At 46.5% G+C, this 11,892-nt stretch overlaps 1 protein-coding gene across 2 annotated transcripts in view; it reads left to right on the forward strand.

Annotated features, from left to right (window-relative positions):
- The first annotated feature begins 11,167 nt into the window (after positions 1–11,167).
- The window catches only part of Pla2g1b (phospholipase A2 group IB), a 9,072-nt gene continuing 8,347 nt past the window's right edge, over positions 11,168–11,892 (forward strand). For both annotated transcript variants that reach the window (XM_031342276.1, XM_031342277.1), the window contains exon 1: positions 11,168–11,338. In XM_031342276.1, coding sequence (XP_031198136.1) covers positions 11,305–11,338 — 34 coding nt within the window. In that variant the 5' untranslated portion in view covers positions 11,168–11,304. The remainder of the gene's footprint in view (positions 11,339–11,892) is intronic.

Raw genomic sequence — 11,892 nt, forward strand, 5'->3', positions numbered from 1 at the left:
TCCCTTCCTGAAAACAAAACCCTCGTTTGTTAGTCTTGTTTTGAACTTCTGTGGTTTGTGGCAGTTGAACTAACATGAAGGTGACAGGTCAAGTGCTTTTACTCCGTGAACCATCTCATTTGGTCAAACGAAAACTTGAAAACATTCAATGACTCAAATGTGTTAACGGGTAAGGGTGCTTGTTACACAGGCCTGGTAACCTGAGTTAGATCCCTAGAGCCCACACAAAGATGGAGGGAGAACTGACCCCACAAGGTTACACTAGAAGACAGCATCAGATCCTATGACAGGTGGTTGTGAGCCACCATGTGGTTGCTGGGAATTGAACTTGGGACCTCTGGAGGAGCAGTCAGTGCTCTAAACCACTGAGCCATCTCTCCAGCTCCCAACACACAATTGCTTAACTACTCTTGTCCTGACCTATTTTCCTCCTGGGAATGGACCTGCTTTTCCACTTGACCCAACTGTCTGTCCTGCTTTTTGGCCAAGCTCAGAAGAGAGAAGTGGGGTGGGAGGAAGCCAAGCTGTACAAAGAGGGATGAAGGACACTTAGATGAGCCCTGGACTGTTCACATCACTGATGGGAATATCAGCAGTGTGGCTGGGCTAGGTGAATAGCCTATTTGGTGGAATCCTATATGAAGGATCTTAATCAAATTTGTTGAAATTACGGTAATGGGTCCCGTGAGAGAGGACTTGGCTAGCATGTGGGGCCTGGGGGCTACTTCCCCAGGTTCACAAAGACAAAAGCAAAACCCCTCCAAGACTACAATAGTTGCCAGTGGCTAGGAGGGAATGAGTTCAGTGGGCTCAACATTTCAGAGGTGTAGGGTGAAACCTTAGCAATGTGAATATACTTCGTACAATTAAACCATCAAACTAGAAATGAAGATGATTTTTCTTTACCCCCATACTAAAAAGGAGGAGTCAGAGAGAACGCAATGGCCAGGATTCAGTTCTCACCCATACTGAACACCTTCCAACCTTATAGCTCCAGTCCCAAAGCATTTGACACCCTTTTCTGGCCTCCAGGGACTCTTGCATGCACACAGATGGGCAGGTACACACACATGCATACAAATAAAAACTAAGCATTCAATAAAAAATGCAAGCGATAGGCCTGCCAAGGTAGCCGAGGGTGACAATGGGTACCGTGAAAGTCTGACAACCTGAGTTTTGTCCCTAGATACCTGTGAAAAAGCCAGATGTGGCAGCAAGCAAGGGTCTGTAATCTCAGCACCTCGGGATAAGCGGTGGAAACCAGAGAATCACACAGTGGCAGAAGCAAGGTGGAGGGAGAGAAGCAACTCCAGAACATTGTCCTCTGACATCCACAAGTGTGCTGTGGTACATATGTGCTCTTCCTCCCTCTTCCTCTTCTCCCTCCCTCCCTCTTACCCCACCTCTCTCTCTCTCTCTCTCTCTCTCTCTCTCTCTCTCTCTCTCTCTCTCTCTCTCTCTCTCTCTCTCTCTCTCTCTCTCTCTTGCTCTCTCTCCCTCCCTCTCCCTCTTCCTCTCCCTCTTCCTCTCTTTCTCTCCCTCTCTCTCTCTTTCTCTCTCCCTCTCTCTCCCTCTCCCTCTCCTTCCTCTCTCTCTCTCTCTCTCTCTCTCTCTCTCTCTCTCTCTCTCTCTCACACACACACACACACATACTAATAATAAAAGAAAATGAAATGGCTGGGGGTGTGACCCGGCTGGAAAAGTGCTCCGCTAACCTGCATCCGGTGCAATGGCAGATGCCTATTAGTCTAGAACTTGAGAGGTAGAAACAGAAAGGTCAGAAGTCAAAGGTTACCATCCTTGGCTGCATGGCAAGTCTAAGGTCACCCGGAGAAACATGAGACCCTGTCTTGAAAACAAACAAGCAAACAAACCAACTTTCACTGTAGGGGAAGAAAGATTGGGAAATGTTGGCAGGAACTGGAGCTGAGGGCTTTTTGTTGTTGTTGTCTGCTTTTTTGTTTGTTTTGTTTTTCGAGACAGGGTTTCTCTGTGTAGCCCTGGCTGTCCTGGAACTCACTCTGTAGACCAGGCTGGCCTCGAACTCAGAAATCTGCCTGCCTCTGCCTCCCAAGTGCTGGGATTAAAGGCGTGCGCCACCCTGCCCAGGGCAGGGACTGAGTGTTGTTACATGAGCTTATTTTGCTGTCTTCTCCACCTCTACATACACATATTGTTTTGTTCACTGAATGTTCACGCATATACAACAAAAATTAGAGAAAGATGGATAACCCTATATAAGTGTTCTGCTTTATTCTGGAGATGGAGGCCTCACTATGTTGCTGAACTTTAACTCCTAGCTTACTGGGTCCTATGCCAGCCTGCCAAGTAGCCGGGACCACATGTGTGTGCTGCCACCATTCCATGTCTGTGTGTGTGTGTGTGTGTGTGTGTGTTCTCCTGTGAGTTGGTACATATGTGTGTGGGGGTGTGCACTTGTGTAAGAAAGCCTGAAGCTGAGATGCATCCTCTCTCTGTCTCTCTATACATTTCCAAGGGTCTCTCAATCAAGCCCAGAGCTCTCTGATATAGGACAGCCAAGCTAGCCAGGTTGCTGGGTGGTGGGGATTCCCTTTCTCCAACTCTCCGTGAGTTGCAAGAAGGCTGCCATGTCCCCCCACCCCCAGCATTGAATGAGCTCTGGTGATTTGAACCCCGGTCTTCTTGTTTGCAAGCAGTTATTTTATTCACTGGAGCATCTTCCCAGCCCTCTCCTCCCTTTTCATTATTATTATTATTTTTTTTTTTTTTTTTTTTTTTTTTTTTTTTTTTTTTTTTAGTTTTACTTTATATGTATAATAGGTGTCTTGCCTGAATGGATATATGTGGGCCAAGTGCATGCCTGGTGCCTGGAGAGATCAGAAGAGGCCATAGGGGTACTGGGAATCGAACCTGGGTCCTTTGCAAGAACAGACAGTGCTTTTAACTTCCAGGCCATCTTTCCCACCCCTGCCCATCCACCTTGCTTTTAGACACGGTTTCATTCTGTAACCCAGGTTGACTTGGAACTCATAAATCCCCTGCTTCAGTTTCCCAAGTGCTGCCATCTCAGGCCCGCAGTACAGCCCCACTTCTTTCCACCTCTATCACTTTTCAGGCTGTGTGACTTTATACACATTATCTAACTTCTCTGAGCCCACTTGATCCTGTCAAGTGGGGACGATGATGTCAGGAGACCTGTTGCTGAGCTTCTCGGGCAAAGTCCATCGCCTTCTGTGCTAAGCCTAAGGGAGTGCTTAGCTCTGACAGCATGTAGCTCTTTTAAGCATTTCTAGGAAGCGGGATCCTTATCGTTTGAGGTTGCAGCAGATGTGACCTTGACCTTGCTGGAGTGTGGGTATGCCGGCACCTGAAGGAGTAAAGGAGCTATCAGGGCTGTACTTTCCACTTGAGATTGTATTTTTTTCCAGACAGGGAGAGGTGGTGGTTCACACACCTGTGCGTGGATCTCAGCCAGCAGAAACCAAAGCACAGACTGCAAGAACCGGGCCTGTCTTCAGGGAACTCCTGCAGGGACCGTGGATGGTAGCTATCGATTAGCATGGCCTCTCCACGTAGTGTGGCACAAGAGAGAATTTATCCAGACTGCCCTGGGCCCTGGAGAAACCTGCAGCACTCACTGCCTTGAATATGGTGACTCTGGTTACACACACACACATACACACACACACACACACACACACACACACATGCTAACTAACTAAGTAATTAAAAATCGAATTTCTAAGGCTGGAGAGATGACTCAGTGCTTAAGAGAACTGACTGCTTTTCCAGAGGTCCTGAATTCAATTCCCAGCAACCACATAGTGGCTCAACCATCTGGGATCTGATTCCTTCTTCTGGTGTGTCTGAAGAGAGCAATGGTGTTCTCATCTACATATATATAATATATATGTTATATTATTACAATGTATGTATTATAATATTGTATACATATATATAATATATATATTATATGTATGTATGTATGTAAATTCTAACTGCATCCACCTCAAAGGCTGGGTCACGTTCTTGGGACAGACTTAGCTAGCACTTAGTAAATACAGTCAGCTTGGAGGATGCTGTGTGCTAGCTACTTGCACCTTAGACCACACATCTTTAGCTCTTAGCTAAACCCAACCCCAGAAGCAATGTCTACCTCTCTATCTTCTTTTGACCTCATAGCATCCGTAAGGGAAGGAGTTGCACTTTGCTAGTCCCTGCACTTGAGCTGGTATAGAGTCTTGAGCTAGCCCTTTTTCTTTGCTTCGTCATCAGAATGGATTCAGGCTCTGTGGCCATCTTCAGTAGCTCTGACAGTCGGCACTGCCTGTGCAGGTGTACGTATTCTATGTGTGAGCTAAGCACACAGAAGCCACAGACGGCAGACTATCAAAGCACAGCTAGAGGAGCAAGAATGGTTCTGTAGCCCAGGCTAGCCTGGGACTCTCAATTCTCCTGCCGCAGCCTCCTGAGTGCTTGGATTACAGTGTGCATGTGCATGAGTGTGAGTACATGTGTGTGCACCCATGCAAGTGTATTTGCTCACACAAGTGAGTGTGTGCATGTAAAAGCATACCTGTGTGGGTGAGCAAGTGTGTGCATGTATACATGTGTGTGCATGCATGCATGTGCGTGTGTGTGTTTACAAAAGCACATGTATGCATATGAGTGTGTGTGAGTGTGAGCACATATGTGCAGGTGAGTACATGTGGTGCACATGTATGTGTGTGTGTGTGTGTGTGTGTACAATGCTAGGGTTGAACTCAGGGCCTCACACAGACTAAGCAAACACTCCAACACTAAGCTATGCTGTAAGCCCTGGCACATCTTCAAGAGCTGGGATCACAGGTGGGCGGAGGTCAGAGGAGATTATTGCACACTTAGATGAGAAAGAGTTGATTCTGCCAGACTCCCACATGAGAGATGATCTTGCTCAAGGTGGAGGAGGATGGTTCAGTGGGAAGCTGCAGCTGTGGCCATTTCTAACTCTACCCCATGCTATGCCTGCTTCCCCACCTAAAAGCGATCCAGCAAAACGCATCAGTGTGCTTAAACGGTACTTGCTTCCACATCCCATCTTCTGCTGCATTCTACAATGTACATCCTGCCTGACTGGGGCAGCTCAGAACTATCAATGTCACAGCAAGAGATTGCTGGGTAGCAGCACATTAGGATAAAACACACGTTCAGAAACAGCTGCGTGAGAATAGTGCCACACATCTCTGGTCCCATCGCTAGGAGGCAGAGGCAGAAGGACCACTACAAGTTGGGGTCAGCCTGATCTACATAGTAACGCACCTATAATCACTGGGTAGGCTGACGCAGGAGGTTTAGGTAGTTCAAAGCCAGCCTGCCTTAAAACAGAAAAAGGAAAAAAAAGGGGGGGGGCCTGGGGAGATGGCTCAGTAGGTAAAGCACTTGCCATATGGGCATAAGGAACTGAGTTTGGATCCCTGGGATCTATGGAAAATCTGGGCACGGGGTACAGAGACAGGCAGATCCCCGGAGGTGGCCACTCAACTCAAGCCAAACTAGTGAGCTCCAGGGTCAGCGTGAGACCATGTCCCAAAACAATAAAGAACAAAGTGACTGAGGAAGAATTTCTGGTATACACACACACACACACACACACACACACACATACACACACACGAACATGTTTGCATACATATACAACATACACAGTTCACACACACATGTGCATACTCTGGACACAAAATACACACAGGCAGGTGTGGTACTACATGCCTGTAGTCCCAGCGAGATGGAGGTGAAGGAGGGAGGATAGGGAGTTTGAAGCTAGCCTGGACTACACAATGACCCTGTCTCAAAGCCCTGTGTTCCATTCACAGCACCTCTGGACATGTTGGTCCACATCTACAATCTCAGCACTCCAGAGGCATAGGCAGGAGATCAAGAGTTTTTTTGTTTTGTTTTGTTTTGTTTTGTTGGTTTTTCGAGACAGGTTTTCTCTGTATAGCCCTGGCTGTCCTGGAACTCACTCTGTAGACCAGGCTGGCCTTGAACTCAGAAATCCTCCTGCCTCTGCCTCCCAAGTGCTGGAATTAAAGGCGTGTGCCCCCACCGCCTGGCTGGAGATCAAGAGTTTAAGGTTAGCCAGCCAAGGATGGCACACAACTTTAATCCCAGCATTCAGGAGGCAGAGGCAGGAGGATCTCTGTGAGTTTAAGCCCAGCCTGGTCTACAGAGTGAGTTCCAGGACAGCCATAGCTACACAGTGAAACCCTGTCTCAAGAAATAAAAATTTAAAAAAAAAAGGAGTCCAAGGTCATCCTTGGCTAACTACTGAGTTTGAGGCAAGCTTAGGATACAGCTTGAAACCCTGGTTCAAAAAAATGGGGATGGGGGGGAGGCTAGAAAGATGGTTCATTAGTAAACATGGACTGCTCTTCAGAGGATCCAGGTTCAGATCTCAGCACCTACACGGCAGCTCAAAACTATCTGTAACTCCAGTTCCAGGACACTGATACCCTCTTGAGGCCTTCCCAGGCACACACACCATACTCAGACACACACGCAGGCACAACACATACTCATCAAAATAATAATAAAATGAAGTGAAAATAACAAGGAAACATCAATGAACTTGCATGTCAGTTTAATAGTACTATGGTTAGCAATATATAGCAATATATTAATACTTCATTAATCATGCACTGTTGCTTCATTAATTGTGCGATGTATAACATACTAATATAAGATGTTGATTAACTAGGGAAAACTGTCAAGGGAAATCTCTGTTCAATAAGAGTAAGCAAATGATGCCCGGCAGTGGTGGTTTACCCCTTTAATCCCAGCACTTGGGAGGCAGAGGCAGGAGGATTTCTGAGTTCGAGGTCAGCCTAGTCTACAGAGTGAGTTCCAGGACAGCCAGGGCTATACAGAGAAACCTTGTCTAGGGGAAAAAAAGTGAGGTGGGGGTTGGGTGGCGAGATAGCTCAGTGGGTAAAACCACTGACTGCTCTTCCGAAGGTCCTGAGCTCGGATCCCAGCAACCACATGGTGGTTCCCAACCACCTGTAACGAGATCTGATGCCCTCTTCTGGAGCATCTGAAGACAGCTACAGTGAATTATGCCGGAGCAAGCAGAGCTGGAGTGAATGGGGCCCGGAGTGAGCAGGGCAGCAGAGGTCCTAAGTTCAATTCCCAGCGGCCACACACATGATAGCTCAGGGCCATCTGTACAGCTACAGTGTACTCATACACATAAAAAAAAAAAGAAGAAGAAGAGCCGGGCGGTGATGGCACACGCCTTTAATCCTAGCACTTGGAAGGCAGAGGCAGGCAGATTTCTGAGTGCTTCAGAGTGAGCTCCAGGACAGTCAGGGCTACACAGAGAAACCCTGTCTTGAAAAACCAAAAAAAGGGCTGGCGAGATGGCTCAGCAGGTAAGAGCACTGACTGCTCTTCCGAAGGTCCCGAATTCGGATCCCAGCAACAACATGGTGACTACCCATAATGAGATCTGACTCCCTCTTCTGATGCGCCTGAAGACAGCTACAGTGTATAGCGGGCCAGAGCAAGTGGTCATCTGTACAGCTACAATGTACTCATATACATAAAAATAAATAAATAAATAATTTTTTTAAAAGAAGAAAGAATAATCAAATGAGGGCTGGAGAGATGGCTCAGTGGTTAAGAGCACTGACTGCTCTTCCAGAGGTCCTGAGTTCAATTCCCAGCAACCACATGGTGGCTCACACCATCTGTAATGGGATCTGATGCCCTCTTCTGGTGTGTCTGAAGACAGCAGTTTATTGGGAGTTTAGAGCAGCAATGGCTAGCCATACTCATGAGACCTTCATGAGATCAGGCCTGGGTGGTAAGAGGAGCGTCATTGGACCCTTGTCTGCAGTTCCAGCTTTGTGGTCCTTCCTCCCTGTCCCCAGAGGTATGTAATTCTGTCTGCTGCATGTAGTCTCTGGGAGATCATCACCCATGCATGCTGAGGTTGGAGGTTTGATGATATAGCTGTTTGGGGCGGGGACACCTAGGTTCCTGTAAGTAAGCCCTGTGACCTCACTGGCTCGCCACGTTAGCCTCAGTCAGAAACATTCCTATAGGCTGTCATTAGTGTGTTCTATGAAGTAAATAGATGTTAGCTAACAATGCCCCCCAGGGAAATCATGTAACATTTGTAATTGATTAACTGTGCTTTTCTGTACCACCGGGCCAGGTTTTTTTCAGGCTTTGGTGTGTGTGTGTGTGTGTGTGTGTATGTGTGACAAGGTATCTTAGGTATGGGACACAAGCCTAAAAATGAAATTCATGTATGTGCTACAAATACTCATACATGTAATCTGGAAATAATAAATAATTTTATACTATACTTCTTATGCACTTGAGCAACCTGGACACCCAGTGAATTTCCTAATTGTGAACTGAGATTGGTTAGTGCTTGATGTTTTGAATTCTGTTTTTATTTTTTATTTGTTTTCAAGACAGGGTTTCTTGGGGCTGGAGAGATGGCTCAGCGATTAAGAGCCCTGACTACTCTTCCAGAGGTTCTGAGTTCAAATCCCAGCAACCACATGGTGGCTCACAATCATTTGTAATGGGATCTGATGCCCTCTTCTGGTGTGTCTGAAGACAGCTATAGTGTACTCCCATATATAAAATAAATAAATCTAAAAAAAAAAAAAAAAAAAGAAGAAGACAGGGTTTCTCTGTGTAACTGGGCTGTCCTGGAAACTGGTTCTCTAGACAAGGCTGGCCTTGAATTCAGAAATCTCCTGCCTCTGCTTCCCAAGTACTGGGTTTAAAGGCCTGCACCACCACTCTTCACTCTGGGTTTTGAATTTTATTTTTTTTTAAGATTTATTTATTTATTTTATGTGTATGTGTACACCATTGCTCTCTTTAGACACACCAGAAGAGGGCATCAGATCCCATTACAGATGGTTGTGAGCCACCATGTGGTTGCTAGAAATTGAACTCAGGACCTCTGGAAGAGCAGTCAGTGCTCTTAACTGCTGAGCCACCTCTCCAGCCGAATTTTAAATTGTTCATATGTTTGTGTGTTCTGTGTGCATGTATGTATGTGCACCATGTACCTGCCTGGTTCCCTTGGAGGCCAGAAAAGGACATTAGATTTTCTGGAATTGGGATTATTACAGTGTGGGTTTCTGGGAATTCAGTGTGTGTGTGCTGGGAATTGAACCTGGGTCCTCTGGAAGAATAGCCAGTGTTCTCAACCCCTGAGCTATCACTCCGACCTATAGATTTGAATAAAAATATTCAACATGTATGCAAAAGTTCCAAAAGAAGCCCATGGGACATGCAGTGGATTAATAGTTGCCAAGAATTGGAAAGAAATAATTATCAGTGGGAACAAGGTTTCTTCTTGGGATGATTGAAGTGGAAATTTAAAGGTTCTTTGGAAAGTCATTTGGATGGTGTTTTGCTGGAGCAAACATGTGAAGTTTTGTTAAAGTGAACACAAGTGGCCTGGCAGTGGTGGTGCACGCCTTTAACCCCAGCACTTGGGGGCAGAGGCAAGTGAATTTCAGAGTCTGACAGACCTAAGCTTGAGCCAACCTTGCCTTGCTCACTCATAGTCTATGTGACCTTAGGCGAATTCTTTCACCTCTTTGAACACCTTTCCTCATCTGTAGAGGGCATGGCAGATAGAACCATTCAATGACACCTGTCTTCTCGCAGGGGTCTAACAGGAGAGTTGCCCCTGCCCCCTGAACCTAGGAGTGGTAGGTGGAGGCAGGAGGATCAGAAGCTCAGGGTCAGGCTTCAGGTTAAGATGGACCACTGTGGCTTAGCACCAAGTTCCACTCCCAGCATTCACATCAGTAGCTCACAACCTCTGTAACTCCGGTGCCAAGAAACCTGACCCCTTCTGGCTTCTGTGGCTTCTGCACTCACACATGCACATACAAGGAGGCTAGTGAGATAGCCCCTCCACTAAGATCACTGGCTGTGCTGAGGTTTTGTTTTTTTACTGTCTATTGTAATGCTAAGTGTGAGCCCCCAAGACCTGTGGTCTGTATGCAGCCCCTCTGACCCTGCTGCAACTTATTTCTGATTGGCAAATAAAGATGCCTGACAGCCAATAGCTGGGCAAAAGAGACATAGGTGGGGTTTAGGTTTCCCAAGCTTGTGGTCTGAGGAGAGGAGGAAGGAGAAGCCATCACTGGTTAGGAAAAAAGGAAAACGTCACCATGTGGGCTGGCCAATTGGAGTTAAGAGCAACCCGGACAAAACATAGTAAGTAATAACTCGGGGTTATCTATAGGAAAATAGATTCTAATAGCACAGAGGGTAGGCAGCTGCCCAGCAACTGTGCTGCTTGAGGCTTATTGTAAATATAAAGATTGTGTGTGTCCAGGAGTTTGAATGGTCTAAGGTAAGATAGAAACCTTGAGCTGAGATTTACAATAATTTCTACAACAGGCTGTTCTTACGGAGGTCCTGAGTTCAATTCCCAGCAACCACAAGGTGGCTCATGACTGTCTGTAAAAGGGATCTGATGCCCTCTTCTGGAATGCAGGTGTACATGCAGACAGAGCACTCAGACATAAATGAATGCATTTGAAAAAATATTTTTTAAAAAGGGCTGGAGAGATAGCTCAGTGGTTAAGAGCACTGTCTGCTCTTCCAGAGGTCCTGAGTTCAATTCCCAGCAACCACATGGTGGCTCACAACCACCTGTAATGGGATCTGACACCATCTTCTGGTGTGTCTGAAGACAGCTATAGTGTACTCAAATACATAAAATAAATAATTCTTGCCTGGCAGTGGTGACACACGCCTTTAATCCCAGCATTTGGGAAGCAGAGGCAGGTGGATTTCTGAGTTCGAGGCTATCCTGGTCTACAGAGTGAGTTCCAGGACAGCCAGGGCTACACAGAGAAACCCTGTCTTGAAAATATATATATATTAAAAAAAAATTTTTAAAACTAAGTTCAAGATTATCCTCAGCTATACAAGTTTGAGGCCAGCCTGGGCTAGAGGCCTTGTCTCAAAAAAAAAAAATAAATAAATAAAAATAAAGAGGAGTTAAAAGCTTTTCTCAGAAACCCCATGAATTCCAGGATAGCCTGAGACTTGTCATAATGGGGAAAGGGAGTAGTAAAAGATTCCAAGATTTGAAAACCATCCAGTTGGGGAGGACGTGCCAGGCACAGATCTGTGACATTATTTTCTCTTACTGGCAAATCCCTCTGGATTGTTCCCCGACAGACCAAGGTCAGCCCAGAGTGGCTAAGAGCAAAGCAAACAGCCTTATCTTAGGAGTGTGGGGCCCCAACTATAAAGAGGGAAGTCACTGAAGTCCTTCCCTCACCCAAGATGAGACTCCTTCTGCTGGCTGCTCTGCTCACAGGTAGGACCCTCGTCCGTTGCCTCTCTCCAAGTACCTCACAGTCTCCCCCTTCTCCAATGTCTCCCTCCCAGCTGCACACGCTGGAATTGTTTGGGGTTCCCATTAAGGTCTAATAGCCTCTGGGTTGGGGTCCCCTCCTCACCCCAATGTTCAGGACAACTGGCACTTTTCAGCCTCTAGGCATGAACTTAGAAAAATCTCCCCTGTTTGCCTACCCAAATAGAGAAAGCCGCGGTCTGCCTCTAACGGATTGCCCTGGCACCACTTTCCTTGACTGTGCCAGTGCCCTAGCAACTTGTCTTTTTCTTTAAAAAAAAAAAGTATTTTTTTCCAAGCAGTCATAATGGTGCATGCCCTTAATCCCATCACTCAGGAGGCAGAGGCCGATAGATCTCTGCAAGTTCAAGGTCAGCCCTGTCTACAAACTTTCAGTACAGTGAGGGCTACGCAAAGAAACTCTGACTCAGCCGGGCGGCGGTGGTGCATGCCTTTAGTCCCAGCACCTGGGAGGCAGAGGCAGGCGGATTTCTGAGTTCGAGGCCAGCCTGGTCTAC

The sequence above is a fragment of the Mastomys coucha genome, unplaced genomic scaffold (assembly GCF_008632895.1).
Source record: "Mastomys coucha isolate ucsf_1 unplaced genomic scaffold, UCSF_Mcou_1 pScaffold22, whole genome shotgun sequence".
Classification (NCBI taxonomy): Eukaryota; Metazoa; Chordata; class Mammalia; order Rodentia; family Muridae; genus Mastomys; species Mastomys coucha.